Source organism: Cajanus cajan, chromosome 2 (assembly GCF_000230855.2).
Source record: "Cajanus cajan strain Asha chromosome 2, NIPB_CcT2T_4, whole genome shotgun sequence".
NCBI classification, from domain to species: Eukaryota; Viridiplantae; Streptophyta; class Magnoliopsida; order Fabales; family Fabaceae; genus Cajanus; species Cajanus cajan.
The window spans coordinates 74,144,817-74,167,394 of NC_138518.1; the positions used below are offsets into that span (position 1 = coordinate 74,144,817).

The 22,578-nt window shown below is 37.1% G+C and overlaps 1 protein-coding gene across 2 annotated transcripts; it reads right to left on the reverse strand.

Moving 5' to 3' along the window:
• Nucleotides 1-18,702: 18,702 nt before the first annotated feature.
• Nucleotides 18,703-22,248, reverse strand: LOC109803523 (transcription factor bHLH68). Of its 2 annotated transcripts, none has more exons than XM_020365136.3 (9): nt 21,671-22,248; nt 21,238-21,538; nt 20,708-20,782; nt 20,406-20,471; nt 20,092-20,157; nt 19,829-19,912; nt 19,618-19,662; nt 19,294-19,338; nt 18,703-19,176 (listed from the first exon to the last, which is right to left on the reverse strand). In XM_020365136.3, the coding sequence occupies exons 1-9, from the start codon at nt 21,910-21,912 to the stop codon at nt 19,042-19,044; spliced, it is 1,059 nt and encodes a 352-aa protein (XP_020220725.1). In that variant the 5' UTR covers nt 21,913-22,248; the 3' UTR covers nt 18,703-19,041. The 2 variants fall into 2 exon arrangements, with proteins under 2 accessions (XP_020220725.1, XP_020220726.1); XM_020365137.3 differs by having other exon boundaries at nt 19,856-19,912; nt 21,671-22,246.
• Nucleotides 22,249-22,578: the final 330 nt, after the last annotated feature.

The window sequence follows — 22,578 nt, forward strand, 5'->3', positions numbered from 1 at the left end:
GTTGACAAAGCCTGAGTGCGTGTTGAAGTTCATATTGAATCATCTAGAAACACATTGAAATTTCAATTAACTTGATTTTAGAAATTGATTTTAAGTTAAAATAACTTTAGGCATTTTTTTAGTTGAATCAAAATCTTATAGTGAATTTTTTTATTAATTTATTTTTAAAATAAAGTCATTCAAACATATAAAATATAAATTAAATTTCATTTAAAAATAACTGTAACCTAAACACACACACACACCAAATAACCAAAAAAAAAAAAAAAAACAAAAAAAGCGATGGTGGATTGGAAAGTGAAATGAGTTGGAACATGTATGAGCATGTGATGTGACGTGGAAAAGAAGAATAATTAGGGTGTGGAAATGACACTGCCTCGCGTGGTGGCGATGTTTGGTAATTGCTCACCTCCAACACCATTTCCTATTTGCAACCATCATTACTTCTTTCTTTCAAAGTCATGCCAAGCCTGGACTTTCCATCATTTTATTACAAATTTCTTCTCATTTTGGAAAATACCCTATGTACACCACGCTTGCTGTCGGAGAACTGATTTATGCTTCTTTTTTTTTTTTATAATTGTAGGATTTATAATTAATAGGGTTATATTAAAACCATAATTATTTTTTAACATAGAATAATCACGTTAAAAAAATTAAATATTAAAACTTTCCAAAAAATTCAATGAACAATTGTTGCTATTAAGAAAAAAAAACTTCTTTTATACATAAGAAAAATAAACGAATATAAATAAGTTAAAACTATAAAGAAATAGAAAAAGATCGCACAAAATTTGTTAAGTATGATTTAACTTTTATATTTATGTTTATAAGAATGTTTATTATATATTTTAAAATATATTACATATATATCTTAAAAATCTTGATTTCAAATTTGTGGTTTAAATTTAAAATTTATTTCTCACACAAGTTTTATGGATGAAACTGTAAATTTTTTTTCATAAATTTCTTAACGAAACTTAGTAATCCTCTTTCTACAAGTTGGATAATTGTTTTATCATAAATGTCTATATTTATTGATTTAAAAAAAACAAATATTTAAAATAAATTATAGACAAATAATATATTTTATATATAAGAAAAATACCTAAAGATTTGAAATTGAAAACTTAAATCGAGTCTCAAACCGTTGACATTATTTAAAACATTTTGGTTGTGAATCCGTAGTATGGAATTATATTGTGAGTCTTGGTAGCTATAATAAGCGAGTACCATAATACGAACCATTTGGCCCTACTATACTATGTAGCTTTTCTTAAATTTCATAGCCATATATTGACTAGAAATATCTAGAGAGGTCATTTGGTCAACAGTTTAAGTAATCACATTCCCTACGTAACACCCGTTCCATCTTCTTCGAAATTCCTGTTCTTAACATTCTCTTTTTCTCATTGGCAAAAACCTATCAAAAAAATTTAAAAGTATATTTGAATACAAATATAAAAAATATTTTTAAAATATCTTTATTAAAAAATACTCTTTATTTTTAATTTGTACCGACTTGATTCTAATTATTTGTTTTAGGCGATTCTCTCTGATTCTCTTTCGAGCCTGTGCGGTAGTAGGGATCCCAACCAAGTTATAACAACCTCGTACTATAAGCTTTCTATCCAAATACTTTTATATACATTATTAATATGTAATTGTTATACTTTTTTTTAGGGGTAATTGTTATACTTTTAAAACAGTTTTAACGTCACTGTATATTATTATAATGTAACGTTGCAACTTAACAATTTTATGAGTGCTTTCGTTGACATTATTAATTATTCAATATATATATATATACTAGTAAAATTCAAAAGTTACAATTTTCAAATATGCAGCAAATTGTCACCGAGCTAATTAACAATGAACTTGCTAATTTAGATACTAGTTAGAAGTGATTTTCATAGTTTTTCAACGAAAAAATCTATATTTTTAATAATAAAAAAACTCCTAAAAATATTTCTTAATTCATATCCAAAACAAACTTTATGTTAATTGTTCTACAAGTCAATTTGATTTTAATGTATTTTGTAATCAGCATCTAACAATTTAAATTAATTGTATGAATACATTTAATTTTTGTATTTTTCAAGTTAACCTAGGAATGGGCTTATTCTTCCTCATACAAACGCAAATTTTTTTTTAAAAGGCAAAGATGCAATTTTATTAATTCATGCATCAGCAAGGTTACAATCAACAGAAGTGATTATAGAGATCAAAAATAAAATAAAATAAAATAAAATAAAAAAGAAACAACAATCACTACTACAATAGTTGCAAGGTTTTTTAGTTCTTGTATTTTTAAAATATGTAATCCAGTCTGCATGTAAATTTGATGACATAGGTGTATTATCGTGGAGTTGGAATGTTAATAGGTGTTGAGGTGAGTTCTATTATTTTATTGTTAGATTTTGGCTTCTCATATATATATATATATATATATATATATATATATATATATATATATATATATATATATATATATATATATATATATTAAAATGTATAATTTTGATGCATTATTCATCGATTTACTAATAAGTGTTAATTGATGTATATGTAACATTATTTTTTAAAAAATTAAATGTGATTATAGATTCAAATTTATGTAATGATCCATTAAGACCGTTATACTTCATGAAATCATTAACAGTAGCGAAAAAATTATTACTTAAAGTCATATATTTAATTAGAAATTCCTAGATATATAATATATAACATGCATGTATGTGTAAAAGCAACTATATAAATATAAAAAGTATATGTACAATCATTCGATGAGAGTCAAATATATATATGATTGAAGTGTCAATCAAACACAAATTATACAATTATCACGAAGGGGTAAACCCCAAAAACATCATCGTCCACTTGATGGTTTCTATTGTAATTTATTGCAACCTATATTTGCTCTGCACGCATATCAAATATGATCATCACAATTCACACTACATGAAAACAAGAAAGGGCACTCTAGATTTCAACAATTTTGGGTTTTGGGTTCACCTTTCTTGGAAACCCCAACTTCACAATATAGATTTCTTGTAAATCCAAAAACACAGTCACACAATCACAATTTTGATGATGATCAAACTACATGTAACTCAAAATCTAATGACAATTTGTGTTTTAACTTGACTTACCTTGATTTTGAGCTAAATCGAGAAAGTAGAAGAGGAAGAATGAATGTTGCAAGCTTTCTGACACTGAAGGAGAGGAAGAAAGAAGAAGAAAGTAACTTCAGGTTCTTTGTCTTGATATGCTATAACTCTCTGCCTCAACACACTAAGATGCTTCCAATAGTAAGAATTATGCTTTATTGATCTTGGGGTCCTAAGAGAAGAAGAAGAATAATGGTTATCAACTAAAATTTATCTACATCCAATAACAAGACTAAACATATGCTACTAAAAACCTAGTACTACAATTTACATATAAAAAGTTATTCTATTGTTTGTCTAAACTCATGTAGTAATAGGCTTAAATTAATTTACATATTCTCACTTTTTACATTTCCTAAACATTAAATTTCAAGATCTAATAAATGGATCAAATTTTAATAATTGAAAATATGAAAGTTAAAGTCAAAATATTAAAACTAACAAGAATAGAGTAATTAGAAATTTTATTCACATCATTGTCAATACAACGCCTAGGACTAAAATTGCCTAAGCAATATATTAGACGATAAAAAATAAAAGTTTTTTTTTTCTATATTCTATTTTCATTAAAGATAATCACACTTGTACCTACATAAGGGTACTCCGGTAATTTTGCTATTCTTGATGGGTCTTCGCCTTCCATAATGTATCCTAGGGAAAGAGAGGGGTACCTGTAAAAGGCACTCCAATGTTTAAGTCAGTCCTCGGTCTCAGAGATATCAATGCTAATCAAACTGGTTATCATGAAAACGTACCTTTCTTTGTCACTAATCACACTTATTTATCCTAACCTTAATGGACCTAGGCCCATATGTAGGCCAATAAAGAGGATCCATTAGTGTTTATCCATAATAAGCAGGTTATTGTAATGAGTCGAGGACTCTTCGTGTAATCATATTGAGGAGTCCCTGGTCTTTTTCTTATAATGTCGAGGACTCTTCGATCTTTTTCTTCCAAGTATTTAGTAATATTGCTAGTTAAATTAGAGTAATCTTTACTAGTTAATTCTTGTGTCATTGGTAAATTAAGTATAATAACTATAATGTGTTGTGATAATAAAAAAAAATAGAAGAATTAAAAAAATAAATCTTATTATTTTTTACATGTAAAACAGTAAAATTATTATTATTTGTTTATTTTAATGTTGGAAAACAATTTCACACTTTCTAATAATGATTTTAAAGGTAAAATTTATGTATTTTACTTTAAACTCTCTTAAAATTCAGCTTTAATTCTTATAAAATTTAATATGATTTTAGTCTTTAAATTTAGAAGAAAAAAAATACATATTTTCAGTACATGATAAAGGCGGATTAAAACAGTCATTTTTAATAAAATAGTCACTATGTATTATATTTTTAAAATATGTTGAAAAACTAAAACATATATTTATCTCTAATCTAAATATATTCTTAACTATTTAAAATAAGTTATTTTAACTTCTCACAATACCTGGAAAAACTACAAAGGCTAGACAAAACTTTTAGAAGGAATAATTAAATTTAAAAAAGTAAAAAACAAAAAAACAAAAAAACTAGGGTATTATATGTGGGCCCCAACTTTTTGCATTAAAATTGGGCTTTTTTTATGTATCACTGAGAAAAAAAGAAGTGTGGGTGTAAAAACCCTAAATTGGATGTTGATTTAATGGTTTCCATTTATTATTTTTCCTTTTTTAAGTTTTATAAAGCAAATCACGTACAAATGTTGGTATAGTTCTTAATTTTAATTAATTATATTGAGTTAATCACCTATTTATACACTGTCAGTATAAAGTTTTTTTACACTAACAACCAATTATATTTTTTAATTATGTCATGACACTGTTAAAAGTAAATGTGTTTATTGTGACATGACACAATTAAAATATATAATTCGTTGTTGGTATAAAAACACTTTATACTGACAATGAATAAATGATTAACTCAATTATATTTGTATGATGGAACTTTTCATCCTCTTACAAAGAACTAGAAATCCTAATTATTATTTTTTACATAAGATTCGAATATATATAAGATATTATTTAAAGAGATCAAGTTTATACTATTAATTTTTATTATAATAAAAAATTTGGTATAAATATAAATGTCAACAAATAATACGTATGACATACGAAAAGTACAGTTGCCTGTGTTACACAAATAAAACATGATTTTATATATTTTGTAAATGTATAACTTTTTATCTTATTTTAGAAAAACCTAGTGCGTTTTTCACGTGACGTAATTTTGTTCAAATTGAATTGGTTAACTATAGTCTATAAAACTTTATTTTGAGATATTTAACATAAACCCATGTTTAGGACTAAAATTTGATATTACGATTAAGCTAAAACTATCTAATGTCACAACTAGTAATTCCTGTAAATATCATTATATTTTTTTTTGTCTTCCAAAATTTTTTATTTACTAGTTTTATTCTTCATAAATTTTAATTGTCTAAAAATAATGTCTATTAATATTAATATTTTATAATAATGTAACATATAAGTCATCTATCATCTCAAAAGGAGCATTGATATTCCGTGATAATAAGTGCCATTTTAAAAATTCATAAAGATTAAAATTAATCGATATAATATATTAACTCAAACTAAAAATATATTAAGGTTTTCTTAATATATTTCTCACACTATTTCTAATTTTCATCTCTTCATGTAGAGGACAAAAGGCTAACAATATATCTTTATTTATACAAATTGTTGTATAGATAATGTGAAGACATGATTTAATTAATATTTAAAAAAAATTTCAAGTCCATATCGATTAAAAATAAAATAATTAAAAATATATAAGTTGATATAACACTTACCTTATAAATTAATTTGCATAGTTGAGTGTTAGATTAATAATATTATATATCTTACTCTTTATCTTGTTTACCCATTTCATTTATTATCTTAAAGAAAAAGTTGAATTAACAAACATCATCGATAATATGTCTTTTACGCACACAAACATTATATTATTATTATTTTTTTAAAATGTTGCTCAAGGGACTTAATGTCCAAAATTAAAAACCTCAAAAGAAAACTACAATTGAAATATTAGCAAGAAGTGGAGTTTGTATTCACAAGGGATATCTCTCAAAAATATGGAACTCATAACTCATGATTCCACCTTGTTTGACTAAAACATCAGTTATCTGCTTAGCTTCTCAAAAAATATGACAACAGGTCACTTTCGAATTTTAATTCACTAAACTTAAGATTCTATTAATTAAGACATAACAAGGGTGGTAACATCATTTAAAAGAAGAATCAAACTCAACTAAAACCTGTCCAAGAAGGCCCTCATGTTATTTTAAATAATATACAATAATATACATGATATATACTATAAATATAATAATATATAGTAATTGTATATTGATTTATAACATAATATATATATAGATATAAATATATTATAAAAAAATTGTTCAGGATAATAACTTATGTATATTTATAATAATTATAATTTTAAGAAAAGTAAACACACATAAAAAATAGTTTTTTATATCATACTTAAAAAATATATTTTACATATATTTTATAACTTGTAAAAAATAAATTATCTATATTAAATATTATTTAAAAAACATAAATAAACATAATTTTAACGAAATTATAACTTTGTAATTTGAAAATAATTTATATATTATTATATAGTTTGTTTTAAACACGGAACAGGAAAACAATAAAATTATTAGATTTGTGTCGTTTAAACACTAAAAAGAATTAAAATTTTATCATATATTTTTTATTATATCTGTACCGGAGAGACCGTATCGGTCACGTGGGTCAACACGTGCCATTTCGTCAGACACTCATGCATAGCCACGTACAAGCATCATCATCAACGTCGGCTCGGCATGAGGCCGAGAACCGACATCAGTCTGGTTAATGCCAATATGGACCATCATCACTCATCGAGTCGGCTCGGTCAAGTACCGTTCCGACATAGATCATACCGGAAGTATACAGGCTGCCGTATACGGACTAGACGGTTCGGTCATTTGCCGTTCCGACTAGTATTGAATAGCCGGCTCAGCCTCTTGCCGAAGGGTTAAACAAGTCATAACGGTAATAACAATTAAGAAAGGTAAGTACATGATTAAAGCCTAACGACCAATTAGTACCGTATTACCTAATTTGGTAAATATCTGAGAGGGCCCATCACGCTCAGGCCCATGTCAGATGCTATAAATAGGTCACACATAACAAGGTATGTCACTGTTCATTTATTACCCTAGAAAATCATGCTCACACTGACTTAAGCGTCGGAGTATCTTTTGCAGGTACCTCCCCCTCCGAAGAATCCACCTGAAGCTCTCGTTCGGTCCTCATATTCCCCTGAAGATTACGAGTGTACCCTCAGGCAGGTACATTTTGGCGCCCACCGTGGGGCCGAACCGATAGCTCTCGAAAAAGACGTATCCAGCACTGTTTCGACGTCATGGTGAAGACAAGGAAGACTAACGCTGAACACCAGTCCGAGGAGGAGCATCAGTCCGGGGCCGAAACGGTAGAGGAGACAAACTTGACCGATGTGGTACGACAGATGAAAGAGGAAATGGTTGCCATGAAACAGCAGCGAGAGAGAGATGCCGCCGAGATGGCTGCATTGAGAGAAGAGAATGCTGCCCTGAAAAACCAATACCGAGATCCCACATGGAAACCATCCGAGACGACCCATACTCAGGGGTCGTTTCATTCACACGGACACCACACCTCTGCCAACCACACCCCTGCCAACCACACCTCTATTGCCACCCCAGCCGCTCATGCTTCAGCTAGTCGGCCGATACTGCCGATGCCGGCCGGAGCACATCGGCATCCCTTTACATCAAATATCATGCAGACCGCGCTTCTTGATCATTGGAAGTCGTTGCCTCTCGACAAGTACGATGGGACCACTGATCCCGATGAACACGTAGATGTGTTCTTGACTCAAGTCACTTTAAGCACAACCGATGATGCCGCCCTATGTCGAATTTTCCCAACATCGCTAAAAGGACGAGCTCTGAGTTGGTTCACTCGGCTTCCGGCCAACTCAATTGATTCGTTCAGTACATTGGCCTCCCAATTCACAATTCAGTTTGCTACCAGTAGGCCTCACCAACTGACCTCGTTGGCACTGGTGAGCATTCGTCAGGAGAAAAAGGAATCCCTTCGGACATTCATGAGCCGATTCAACAAGGCGGCATTGGAAATCCGAGACCTAAACCCGGCCGTCGCCCTGCATCATCTGACTACCGCCTTGAAGCCAGGTCCCTTCGCCAACAGTATTTGCAAGAAGCCACCATCCGACATGGATGACCTTCGGCGACGAGCCGATAAGTATATGCAAATGGAGGAGCTAGTTGAGTTCCGCAACCAAGCTAGAGCAGAAGTAGCGGCAAAGCCTGAAAGGCCAGCCGAGAATAATTTTCGAGGTCGTCCGAAAGAATTGGTACCTCGGGAGAGACCCCCTCGCGGCCCAAGGTATTCCCAGTACACACTACTTAACACTAACAGAGCGGCCATACTCGAGCAAGCGCTGGCCTCGGACGTGTTGGCCGTTCCAAAACGAGCTTCGACCCCCCCCCCAGGGCCGACACAACAAAATCTTGCTGCTACCACCGCAATCGGGGGCATTCGACAGAAGAATGCGCGGCTTTAAAAGACAAAATCGAAGACCTAATCAAACAAGGCCAGCTACAAGGTTTCATCGACCGACCGCACACAACCCGGCACGCCGACCGGTCAAGACGGCATGATCCTGAGCAAAGGAGAATGGAAACACGTCAGTATAGAGAACGGAGCCGGTCCAAAGAAAGACGAGATGTCGAACCCTCGTCACAGCCTCGGCGAGTCATCAACACCATAGCAGGTGGATTTGCTGGTGGTGGCTCATCTTCCTCATCGCAACGGAGGCATCTACGGGCCGTTCGGCATGTTCACGCCGTTGAAACAGTCCGTCGGCAATTACCTACTATCACCTTTACCGAAGCCGATTTCAAAGGCATTGATCCGGAGCAAGACGACCCAATGGTAATCAGTGTAGAAATCCATAACTGCATTGTGCGTAAAACGTTGGTAGATCAAGGAAGCTCGGCAGATATCTTGTACTGGAACACGTTCAAGCAGTTGGGTATTCCAGAATCCGAATTGGTCCTCTACAACGAGCCACTGGTGGGGTTCTCTGGTGAGCGAGTGAAGACGAAGGGGTATATCAAGCTGTCCACACGGTTCGGATTTGATGAAGCTGATCACCGCGATATCCCAGTCAAGTACGTAGTGGTGCATGCCAACACATCTTATAATATTCTGCTAGGACGACCGTCCTTGAATCGGCTCGGAGCCATTGTCTCCACTCCTCATCTGGCCATGAAGTTCCCGGCTGAGTCCGGACGAATCGTCACCATACACGCTGACCAGAAAACGGCGCGCGAATGTTATTTTAGTAGCTTAAGGTTGCCGAGAATGGAGGAGCCGACCGAACCGAGAAGGGTGCACTCGGTTTCGCAGCAGTCGGCCATCGACCTCGATCCACGAATCGATCAGGATGAGAGGGTAGAGCCCATTGAAGATAAACAACCTTTCCAAGTAGGAACGACAAAATCCCAAGTTACTTACTTGGGAACCTATTTAACCGAAGGGGAGCGCCTAGCCATTCAGCGTGTGGTCCTCGAGAATAGAGACTTGTTCGCTTGGCACCCATCCGATATGCCTGGCATTGACCCCAATTTCCTGTGCCACAAGCTCTCCGTTAGCAAAGAAGCTAGGCCGATTGCTCAACGGCGCCGGAAGACGGGGGAAGAAAGAAAAACCGCCATCGAAGCCGAGGTGACCAAGTTGCTAGACGCTCAGTTTATCCGAGAGGAGCACTACACGACTTGGCTGGCTAACGTTGTCATGGTTAGAAAGTCAAATGGGAAATGGCGTATGTGCACCGATTATACCAATTTAAATAAAGCTTGCCCAAAAGACGCCTACCCACTCCCGAACATCGATCGGCTCGTCGATGGGGCATCCGGCCACAAATTCTTGTCTTTTCTGGATGCTTACTAGGGATACAATCAGATCCGGATGCACCCCCAAGACGAAGAAAAAACTGCATTCATCACCGAAACAGCCAATTACTGTTACCGGGTGATGCCGTTCGGATTAAAAAATGCCGGGGCCACATATCAACGTTTGATGAATAAAATCTTCCACAACCAGATCGGCCGAAGCATGGAAGTGTATGTTGATGATATGGTGGTAAAATCAAGTGATGTATCGGCACATACGCATGACTTGGCCGAAGTGTTCCAGGCGGTTCGGCAACATCAGATGAGACTCAACCCCGAGAAATGTGTGTTTGGAGTTTCGGGCGGCAAGTTCTTGGGATTCATGCTATCCAACCGAGGCATTGAGGCGAATCCGGATAAATGCCAAGCCATCTTGGACATGAAAAGCCCGACAACGTTGAAAGAGGTTCAAAAGTTAGCCGGACGGCTCACTTCGTTGTCTCGCTTCCTTCCCTGTTTAGCCGAGATTGCGGGGTCGATCATACTCTTGCTGAAGAAAACGGAACGATTCAAATGGACCCAAGGGTGTGAAGAAGCTTTTCAGAAGTTTAAAAACCGGCTCGGCATGCCCCCAGTATTATGTAAACCGGTCGTCGATGCAGACATGATTATCTATTTGTCGGTTTCGGACAGCTCCATCAGTGCCGTTATGATGCAAGAAAACCAAGGTCAACAGCTCATCTATTTTATTAGTCGGACGTTGCAAGACGCTGAGCGACGTTATCAAATGCTCGAGAAGGTTGCCCTAGGACTCGTCTACGCCGCCCGACGGTTGAGACAATACTTTCAAAGCCATAAGGTTGTCGTCCGAACCGACTGTCCGATCGCAAAGGTCCTTCGGAAGCCAGAAATTACCGGCCGAATGATGGCGTGGTCGGTTGAGTTATCCGAATTTGACATGTCCTTCGAGCCGAGGGGCCCTATTAAATCACAACACTTGGTAGATTTCGTCAATGAGCTCACTCCTCCAGGATCTTTCGAAGACCAACCTTGGATCCTTCATGTGGATGGATCATCTAACGCCCAAGGTAGTGGTGCGGGCATAATCCTCGCTAATCCTTCGGGCATCACAATTGAGCAATCCCTTCGGTTCGGCTTTCGCGCGTCCAATAACCAGGCCGAGTATGAAGCTTTAATAGCCGGACTTAGACTAGCAACAAAGATGAATGTTAAGAAGGTCATATGCTGGACCGACTCGAAAGTAGTCGCCGAACAAGTCAACGACAACTTTCAAGTCAAAGATGCTAATTTGTTGCAGTATTATCACCTCTTCCGAAAACTCAAAGATGATTTCACCGAGGTTCAAATTCGGCATATTCCAAGAAGTAACAACGAACGAGCCGATCAGTTAGCTCGGCTCGCCAGCACCAGAAAGCCGGGACAGCTAAGAACAACAATTCACCTCGAAGTCCCCTCTCCAAGTGTGGCCGTCGAGTGCATGGCTGCCGAGGTCGAAGTTCCAAGCTGGCTCACTCCTATTCGGAACTTCATCCTCCAAGGAGAATTGCCAACTGATTCGGTGGAAGCCAGAAAATTGCGAACCCAAGCAGCTCGGTACTCCATCATAGCCGGCGAACTCTACAGGCGCGGATTCTCCACCCCGTTGCTTAAGTGTATTGACAATCTCCAGGCCGACTATGTGATGAGGGAAGTTCACGAAGGTATCTGCGGATCCCATTCCGGAGGCCGAACTCTTGCGGCAAAGGTGTCACGAGCCGGTTATTATTGGCCGACTCTAAAAGGAGATTGTGCTGAGTTTGTTAAGAGGTGCATACAGTGTCAACGGCATGGAAATCTCATCCATGCCTCGGCCGCCGAACTACACAGTATCAGCTCTCCATGGCCGTTTGCGTTATGGGGAATTGACGTACTTGGCCCATTCCCCATGGCGAGGGGACAAGCTAAGTTCCTTCTCGTGGCAGTAGATTACTTCACAAAATGGATTGAGGCCGAGCCACTTGCTTGCATCTCTGCTGCTAACGTCCAAAAGTTTGTATGGAAGAGCATCATCACCCGTTTCGGCATCCCATATGCCATCATTTCAGATAACGGTCTCCAATTCACGGACAAAAGGTTCAACTCATTCCTCGAAAACCTTGGCATTCGGCACAGGTTCACATCGGTTGAGCACCCTCAGTCGAATGGCCAGGCCGAAGCGGCCAACAAGGTTATCCTTACCGAACTGAAAAGAAGACTCGGCTCGGCAAAAGGAGTATGGGCTGATGAATTACCAGAAGTCCTCTGGGCATACCGGTGTACACCACAGTCCACCACTAAAGAAACCCCCTTTCGCCTAACATATGGTGCCGACGCAATGATACCGGTTGAAGTAGGGGAGCCATCATTCAGACGACAACATTTTCAAGAGGACTCCAATGACGCATCTCTTCGGGCTGAACTAGATGTTCTTGAGGAAGTGCGGGACAATTCGCAGGTAGTAGCCGAAGCATGCAAGCAACGCATGAGTCGGCGCTTCAATTCTAACCTCAAACCAAGAACATTTCACGACGGAGATCTTGTATGGAGGGCAACCGGCTCGGCAAGGCGCAACCCGTCTGAGGGCAAACTGGCAGCCAATTGGGACGGCCCGTTTCGAGTACGACACGCTCTTCATAACGGGGCATACAAGTTGGAAGAGTTATCCGGCAAAGTCCTCCCACGAACATGGAACTCTACGCACTTGAAGACTTACTATAGCTAGTTGTCTATTTCACAAACTTGTAAACGTTGTAAGGGTGCACTCTTTTCCTTGAACCGGTCTTTTTCCCTCTTCAAAAATAGTGAAAAGAGGTTTTGGCCGGCAAGGTTTTTAACGAGGCATCCATTTATCAATGACAACACGATTCAATCACTCATGCTTTAATTAAATTATTCAAGTCTTCCCTCCCGAGATATCTCTCGGCCAAGGATGTGGCTTTAATTAAATTATTCAAGTCTTCCCTCCCGAGATATCTCTCGACCAAGGATGTGGCTTTAATTAAATTATTCAAGTCTTCCCTCCCGAGATATCTCTCGGCCAAGGATGTGGCTTTAATTAAATTATTCAAGTCTTCCCTCCCGAGATATCTCTCGGCCAAGGATGTGGCTTTAATTAAATTATTCAAGTCTTCCCTCCCGAGATATCTCTCGGCCAAGGATGTGGCTTTAATTAAATTATTCAAGTCTTCCCTCCCGAGATATCTCTCGGCCAAGGATGTGGCTTTAATTAAATTATTCAAGTCTTCCCTCCCGAGATATCTCTCGGCCAAGGATGCGGCTTTAATTAAATTATTCGTCTTCCCTCCCGAGATATCTCTCGGCCAAGGATGTGGCTTTAATTAAATTATTCAAGTCTTCCCTCCCGAGATATCTCTCGGCCAAGGAGACGGCTCACGCAAATTAAGTTGTTAATCACCACAAGAGTTTACGCCAGTATATAACATAAAGAACGGAGAAATTTCATTAAAAAAAAAAAAAGAAGGGTACATTATCAATAGGCGCTATCGGCCCCATAATACAAAAAACATTTAAGACACTACTTCTGGCTCCCCCTGAACTGGACCATCCTCAGGCGCAGCCTCCTCGTTCAGAGTCTCCCCTTCGTTCGGCCCAGCTGGCCGAGCCGGAGCCTCCTCGTCGACTTCCTGATCAGGTGGAATGGAGGTCATATCCACCAACTTCCCTTGGAAAAAATCTTTTGTCATGTCCAGGTGGAAGTCAGGAGGAAAGTCGCCGAAGTAGCAAGCCTGCCGAGCAGCTTGAGCAAAACCGGCCTGATGCTGACTAAGCACCAAAGGCAGTCTTTTCAGCATCCAGCTCCTTGCTCAGAGCTGTCACCTTATCAGTCTCGCCCTTCAGAGCAAGTTCGAGACGCTGTACCTTTAGGGCCAAGTCATCAGCGGTTCTTCCTCGGCGATCAATCTCGGCCTGGTACTTGCTACTAGCCGTCTGGGCGTCGGTAAAAGCAGCCAGTGTCTCTTGAAGAGACTTCTCCTGCTCAGCTAGCTGTTTGCGCAACTCGTCAGCCTCACCGTTCGGCTGCATGACAATACTCTGTGCCATGGCCACAGCGCGCACTTGGAACTCACAAAAAAAGCTCCATTTCTGCGCCGAACTCATTCGGCTCAGCAGCCCCTGGCCTACCTCGGAGGTCAGGTCTTGACTCAGGAAATCCTAAGCGTTAACATTGCCAGCCAAGAAACTTGGTGCCGACAAGCTTTCGGGAACAGGGGGGCTGGCCACTCGGCGCTGTTTCGCCCGGCGACTCTCCTCCTCGGCCCTAGAGTCAGGCCTTCTTTTTTTAGGTTGGGGCCGGGTGGTCTTCTTCGGCCGAGACGTGGGTCCGACCCCGCTACCTTGACCAGCTGGTTGATTCACGCGCGCGGCGGGCGCAGGCCTATTCACGGTATTCGATGCTAGTTGGTTCCGAAGCAAGTTGCGGATATCCAAATCATCATGAGCCGCCATTATACCTGCACATCATTAGTCAAAATCAATGATAACACTTGAATTCAAACAAGTAGGAAAAATACCATACCGATTAATTCTTCGACCACATCGGCCGAATCAAACAATCGGACAAGAGGACGGCATGGTAAGGGCCGAGGCAACTTGTCTAAAAAATCAAGACTTCCTCTCTCCTCTGGGGACATGCGTGACTTGGAAACCGTGTCATACTTGCGCGGCTTCCGGGTCCAGTAGAAGGGAAATAGTGGATTTCCCTCAGCGTCAAAGAAATATTTTTTCCCTGGTTCCGGCCGAATCATCACCTTCATAAATCCCACTTTAAATTTTTTGTAGGAGGTGGTGAAAGGTTGTAGCAGACAGTCACTGTGGCGAATCAAAGACAGCCACTTGGCCTTCCTCGTCGGCCGAGAAGTATAGAAATGCAAAAATAGATGTGGAGTAGGAGAGAGACCGAGACCCAGACACAAATGCCTGAACCCTTGCATAGCGGCCCAGGTGTTCGGGTGAAGTTGACTCGTCGCCACATTCAAAAGCCGAAGTATACCCATGAAGTAATTGTCAAACGGGAGAGATATCTTCAAATCCCGGAACATATAATCATACACATAGAAAAAGGGGTATTTAGAAGTCCCCTGACTCAAATAAACAAAGTCCGGATTTGACACCCCGTCGCCTCGGCACAGTTGAAAGAAGATGGCAGAAGGCTCCTCATCTTCAGGAAAGTCCAAAAACTTCACGGCCGATACAAAATCCACAAGAGATTTCTTACTTGTATACCGAGAGTATACACTACCAATCTCACCGTGCACCCATGAATATCCCGGAGTTGATATGGGAGGGAACACTCTTGATGATTCTCCACCCCGACTAGGTTGCTCATCGGAACCTACAGCTGATGCCGAATCACTCCCACTTTGAGAATGACCGGACCCAGAAGCCGACTCCACGGAATTGTCCCCATTAGATGCCGAAGCCGATGGTGCATCCTGGTTCGGCGTCGCCCTTAACCTAGATTCCCCTTCGTCCCCAGAAGAGTCAATGTTAACAACATCCAAATTAGCCATTACGTACCTGATGGTTGAGCTTGACCTATCGTTGATAATACTCAAAACGCTTCCAAACAACTTCGGCTCGGAGCAGCTAATGAATTTGCACGAAAGAGCCTTCACCTCCTTACACTTATTTATAGGTGTCTCTAATGAGCACCTGAAACGACACCCCCTCGTGCATACCGTTGGATCATCTAGATCCAACGGTTCAGGATACGCGACTCTTCGCATGCGTCATTAATGCCCAACGGACACAACCCTTCGCCTCCCGCCACAACTTTGCATGCGTCATTAATGACCAACGGTTATATCCCTTCGCTTCCCACCATAACTTCTCGCGTACGCCATCAAATGCCCAACGGTTACAACCCTTCATATCCCACCATCAGTTGTAACCCTTAGCTTCTTCTTCAAGACACCGACTGAAAAATCCTGTTTTTATTTCATTAACCTTTCGCGTCGCTTCGCTCCTCAAAGGCTAGGGGGCTTGTGTACCGGAGAGACCGTATCGGTCACGTGGGTCAACACGTGCCATTTCGTCAGACACTCATGCATAGCCACGTACAAGCATCATCATCAACGTCGGCTCGGCATGAGGCCGAGAACCGACATCAGTCTGGTTAATGCCAATATGGACCATCATCACTCATCGAGTCGGCTCGGTCAAGTACCGTTCCGACATAGATCATACCGGAAGTATACAGGCTGCCGTATACGGACTAGACGGTTCGGTCATTTGCCGTTCCGACTAGTATTGAATAGTCGGCTCAGCCTCTTGCCGAAGGGTTAAACAAGTCATAACGGTAATCAGAATTAAGAAAGGTAAGTACATGATTAAAGCCTAACGACCAATTAGTACCGTATTACCTAATTTGGTAAATATCTGAGAGGGTCCATCACGCTCAGGCCCATGTCAGATGCTATAAATAGGTCACACATAACAAGGTATGTCACTGTTCATTTATTACCCTAGAAAATCGTGCTCACACTGACTTAAGCGTCGGAGTATCTTTTGCAGGTACCTCCCCCTCCGAAGAATCCACCTGAAGCTCTCGTTCGGTCCTCATATTCCCCTGAAGATTACGAGTGTACCCTCAGGCAGGTACAATATCTAATTGAGATCTGTCATCAGGACTGATCTTGGGGTTGCTTAGAGGTGTAATTGTCCAAGGTTCGTGTATAAGAGAGGCCCAATTTTTTTTAAGAAAATTATATAACTTTGTTATATAATTTTATATCATGTTAAAAAAAAATCAAAATACTATTTTATATTAAAATATAAAAATATGACATGATTGTAAAGTCTTGTATTTTTTGTTAGCTTTTTTTCTTCTTATATTCATTGAAGGTAAAATCTATTTTTAGATCCTATAAAATTTTTCAACTTTAGTTGTATTCTCTCAAAAAAAAAATATCTTAATATTGTTCTTCTAATTTGGAGATACATCATTGTTGGTCTTCAAAATTATTTATATAACACTTTTATAATAAATGATAATACAAAAACAAATTGAATGAAAAATATAAAACACTTTTTTTAAAATTTGTTAGCATTGATTTTTATTAATGTAATGAAATATGTTATTTTTAATAATTAAAAGTTTAATACATCATTTTAACCTTAAAACTTTTTGGAATATTTAATTAGGCTAATAAAAAAAAAAAGTCCTTCAACTTTTATATTTTTATAATTTATAGGATTAGAAATTTGTTTACCAATCGTGAAGTATGACAGAATTTTTTTATATATATTATATATGCATAGTCACATCAATTATTATTCTATATATTATCATCTTTGTGTAACAAGTGTCAATCTACCCATAAAAATTATTATAATATCTTTGATCAAAAGAATTATTAAATAGTAAGAAATCTTAATGGGTAGAGATTAAAATCTAATACACATGGATGGTGATATGAAATAATATAATATAATTGTCCTAATATAACGATATAAAAAAAATATTCTATCAAATTTCATGGATAATAAACAAACCTCCAACCTTGACTAAATTATAAAAATATAAAAAAAAATAAAATAAAAAATAATATATATATATATATATATATATATATATATATATATATATAAAAGATCCAATTACATTTAGGTATACCTAATTAAAAATTTTCATAAAAAGTTAAAAATTAAATAATATATTAAACTTTAATTAATTCATATATATATATATATATATATATATATATATATATATAATGTTATAAATATTTATATTTAAAATATTTATATATAGAGATGTCCATATTTATATTTAATTTGGAGCTCATAAAATGCCACGATCAACTCCATCTATTATATAGTATCCAACAAATAGACATCAAGGATATAACTAGAATATATAATTTTTTTATATAAAAAATATAGAATTTATACTTACTATTGTGGTCTTTCGCTAGTAGAATAACTCTAATGGTTGTAATTAATTAGAATATATTTATGAGCATAAAATTTTCATTTGTTATTTGAAAATAAAAGTTATTAAAATGGAATAAAAGTATCTGGGAAGCTATAGTGAGTTGCTGAAAAACACGAATGCAAGAACACGTGGTTTGCCCTAGCCAAGCTAGGGCTACATATTCTGCTATATGTACAGCCAGTGACTGATACAACGAAAGAAAGGGTATACAAACAAACCCCCGCAACGCATGCGTGTTCGACTCTGTCGGTGTATTTCTATACCAAGTGTCCACATTTTTTACGTATGTGTATGTCTATTCATCCACGTACATTAATACACTGCCTCAACTGGCTCAACATAACAGCAACAACAAAAGGCAAGATAAAGTTTATGCTCACCGCAGCAATGAGCTAGTCAATGACTTTCAAAAGGTCTAATATTTTTATTTATATCACACTCTTGTTTATTAAATTATTTTTTTAATGTATCAAATGGGCAGAAACTTATTTTAAAAGCATGCATTAGTTATTGTATATATGATCCCCTGTTTAATTAATTACTTACTGCTAAAAAGCATTCAAAATGATCATATAATTATTGCATATATACATTAATATGTCTAACATTGTACGAGACCTCTTAATTAAGCTAGTGAAAATAAATAACAGCTTGATTTTCCATGAATAAAGTATCAGTCTTAAACAAAGGACTTGCAAATATATACTACTTCATTGGCAGCACACATTTTATTCAGGAATCTTGTATAGCATCATGAGCAATCAGCCTTAGGTTTTGGTGCAGATTGACTGCTAATGATGTTATACAATTTCCATGAATTTTCCTCTCTGTATGCTGCCACATATATTTAATATATATGCTAATCCAATAGTAAAATTAATTAATTAATAACCCAATCTACCGAAATCCCCCACCAAAAGCATGAGACCAATAATCAGCTCCATTCTCACTTCCAACTTGCAGTGTGCATGAAACTGGAACAAGGCACAACCCTCTGCTCTTCAGGTCCTTCTTTGGTTCTTCTTGAGAATCCTAATAAATTAACAACCAAAAAACAAGACAAGTAATTAAAATCAAAAGATATTATTCATTGAATTAGTTTGATCATCATCAGAGAACAAAAAAATTACTGAACAATTAATTAATTACCTGCTCACTAGCTGCTTTCCTCTTCAAACAGTTTTCATTCACCAACTATAACCAGAAATTGAATAAAATCAAGTTAGATTAATTTGACAAGTGTTCAAACTGTATATATAACTAATAAAATGCAGTAAATTAATCGAAGTCTCATATTAGAATGATATTATATATTATTATATCTAATAAAGCTGGTGACATTTCTCTTTAATTGTCTAGCTACTTTCTTCATTTAATATAGAATGCAAGTTGAACCGGTGGCTGAGCTTCTTTTCCAAATGCAAAATCCCCAAACCCCTTTAAGTGGTTAGTGGATCCAAGGAAAAAGCATACCTGACCAGGGTCTTCAGGGAATATACAATTCTTCTCTCCTTGAACCTAACATTAAACAATTACAATCATCACTCAATTAGTACAACATAATTACCCATTAATTAGCATACATGCTGGCGCACATGCAAGAAAGGGAGAAAGAGTGATTATTAATTTAACTTTTTCTCATTGCTTTGGGGAGTGAGAAATGGCTTTATGTATGTGTGCTAACCAGAAAAGGGTTGATATTATTTCTTACAGATTGTTGGTGCCTCATGTTTCCTGATCCACTGCCCAAGTATGGTAAGCTAAGGGCCTGCATCCAAAGAGAATATTTTTAAAACTTCAAAAACTAAAGTGTATATATATGTGTGTGGGGAAGATTAGAACAACGTGAAATAATGGACTTTATTTTAAAAGCTAACGTGGCATCACTGTTCACTGACCCTCGTGGTTGTTTGAAAAAATCAACAGAGGAGAATGAACATTAATTACCTCAATTTGACTCTGAAGGAATCTGATATACCCAATAGCTTCTAATAAGACAGACGCCGTGTCAGTCTGCAAAAGTTAAAAAAATACCACACTACAGTATATTAAACAAAGACCATATTGTTTTCTCTAAAAAAATGTGTAAAAAATATATGCTAAAGAAAGAGGGGATGGGGCAGATGAAAAACAAGAAAAAAGTATATATCGTTTTCTTCAAGATTTTTTTCATTACTATTTTGGAGCCAGGGAATTAACGAGCATGGATTTAAAAACTATTCTAGGTTTTTCTATGAAGGTATTTGATACTAGGCTTATACCTTTCCAAATGGGGAAACGAGTTGATGAAGGGCTGTAATTCTGTCACCTAACTTCTCCTTCCTAACCTGAAATGGACAATAGGCACATGCTTAATATGTTGGCTTATGTTGATTCTTTATTTAAAATAAATTATAAAAATTTAATAATTAAAAAAAATGAGTGGGAACATGACAATCAAGAAAAACAACAGTGACCACCCACACACATGTGATGTTTGTGGGCGGTTATGTGTGTTGGTTTGCCTGAAAAAGAGTTCGTCGTTGGAAGTTTCTGTCTAATTGTTTGCAATCGATGAAAATACCTTGAAGGTCGACTGAGTTGTGGTCGGTTGAACCCTAGCTTTCTTGAATGCCCCACCAGCTGCACTGCTATTGCACTTGAGATAAAAATAAAAATAAAATAAATCTTGTTAAAACTATAATGCAAAGAAAGAAGAAACCCAAAAGAAAATATAGTTTGTTTTATATAGAAAGAATAGAAGATAAGAAGCAAAGCAATCCATTTTTTGATCTATAATAAAGATAGAATATTAGAACCGTTATACATACGTATCCATTTTAAAAAAAGTAAAGTTGGAGGACCGAGGACCCATGCCTTTGGCGTATATATATATAGATATAATTATTGGAAAATAAAATTTGCAAATATTCTTCAATAAGAAAGCATTTCGGGGGCTATATTCAAAGGTTAATTCCAATTGTCTGTTGGTTTTAGTAAAGTTTCACGAAATGTGTAATCAACTGGAACCAAAACCCAGAAAAGAAAAAGAAAAATAAGGAATTAAATTGTAGATTCTGTCTTAATTAATTAATATGTAATTTGTTATTATACCTCTGAGGATGGATCTGGTGGAGGAGGCCTGGCATCTGTGTTAGAGAAATCCAACATGCTGCTGCTGAAACTTGTTACACTGGATTTAGGAGAAGAAGAAGGCACTATTTGAGACCATGTTGGCTTTGCTGCTTGAAACTCTTCATTTCCATGTCCATACACATAGCTGTTCACGGAACTTTCTTGCTTAATAGAAGCACTTGGAGCCTGACTCAGCATTTGTTCCTCCCAGTTCTCCAACTTCTTAGACTCAACCTGGCACATGCTCCCTTTCTCTTCTTCAGGCACCAATATCCCACTCCTATATATTTCCAAAAACAAAAACAAGTTAGATATTTGATCCTTAAAACAATCAAATCAACATATATACATATAAGTCTTGTCATGCAATCATGTGGGGTGTGTGAGAGAGAAAGAGAGAGTATATAATTACATGAGTAGCTGGCTCCATGACTCGGGTAGGTCTTGATTGTTGTCAAGCCAAGAAGGAAGAGGAAGAGAAGAAGTGGGGTTATAAGGAGTTAAAAAGTTGGAGGGAGTGGAGAAGAAAGGAGGAGAGGGTTGAGGAGGTTGAGGAGGAGGAGGAGGAGGAGGAGTGTTGATGTTCCACCAGTTGTTAGGGTTTCCGGCCATCATTTGTTGCACCGGTGAGCTTTGCAAGACACCTCTATTCATGCCTTTTCTTTCTTAATTTCTATGATCTCGATCTAGCTACAAAAGAGAAAAAGAAGCTCTAACTCTCTTTTTTTGATGTTGTTGTTCCAATTCCAAGCCCAAACAGGGTCTTTGCTTTGTAGATACTTTGAGAGAGGTCCACCCCTTGTGGTTTGATTAAGTAGGGGGAACACTACTACTACTGCTTGGTACTGTTTTTGAGAGAATTTGAATAATCATAGAGTTTTGAGAACCTTTTGTCTTTGTTTTCTCTCTTTTCTTTATTGCTTTTCTTTTCTTTCTTTCTTCCTTTCCCCTAGCTAGCTTGCTTTTGCTTTATCTTAAAGTGGGACAGAAAAGGTGGTAGCAATTCCCATAATTAAGAAAACCAATATATGCGTCTAACCATAGCCACTCTCCACTGCACGATTTTTGTATCACATCTCACACGTGGCGTGCTACGGACACTTGTACATTGCATTGCAAAAACCCTTTTAATAGATGAGACGTCTCAAATTTGAGAAATTTTATTTGACTTATCCAACCAAGCACTCAAACCTTCTTATCCATCGCCATTCATTGAGCACTTGTCAATCAGTTTATTAGTTGTGTCTTATATTATTATTTTTGTATCAAAAGGTTATATAGTTACTACTAATTCTTCTTTCTAGTCTGTAGAAAGAAAAA

Excerpts from the sequence above, each read along its gene's own strand:
- LOC109803523 (XM_020365136.3), bottom strand. The coding sequence starts at position 21,912 with ATGAATAGAGGTGTCTTGCAAAGCTCACCGGTGCAACAAATGATGGCC. Across the intron at positions 19,913-20,091 it reads TCCTTCAGAGTCAAATTGAG|GCCCTTAGCTTACCATACTT; the intron begins GTAATTAATGTT and ends CTTTGGATGCAG. Across the intron at positions 19,339-19,617 it reads TCCCTGAAGACCCTGGTCAG|TTGGTGAATGAAAACTGTTT; the intron begins GTATGCTTTTTC and ends TTCTGGTTATAG.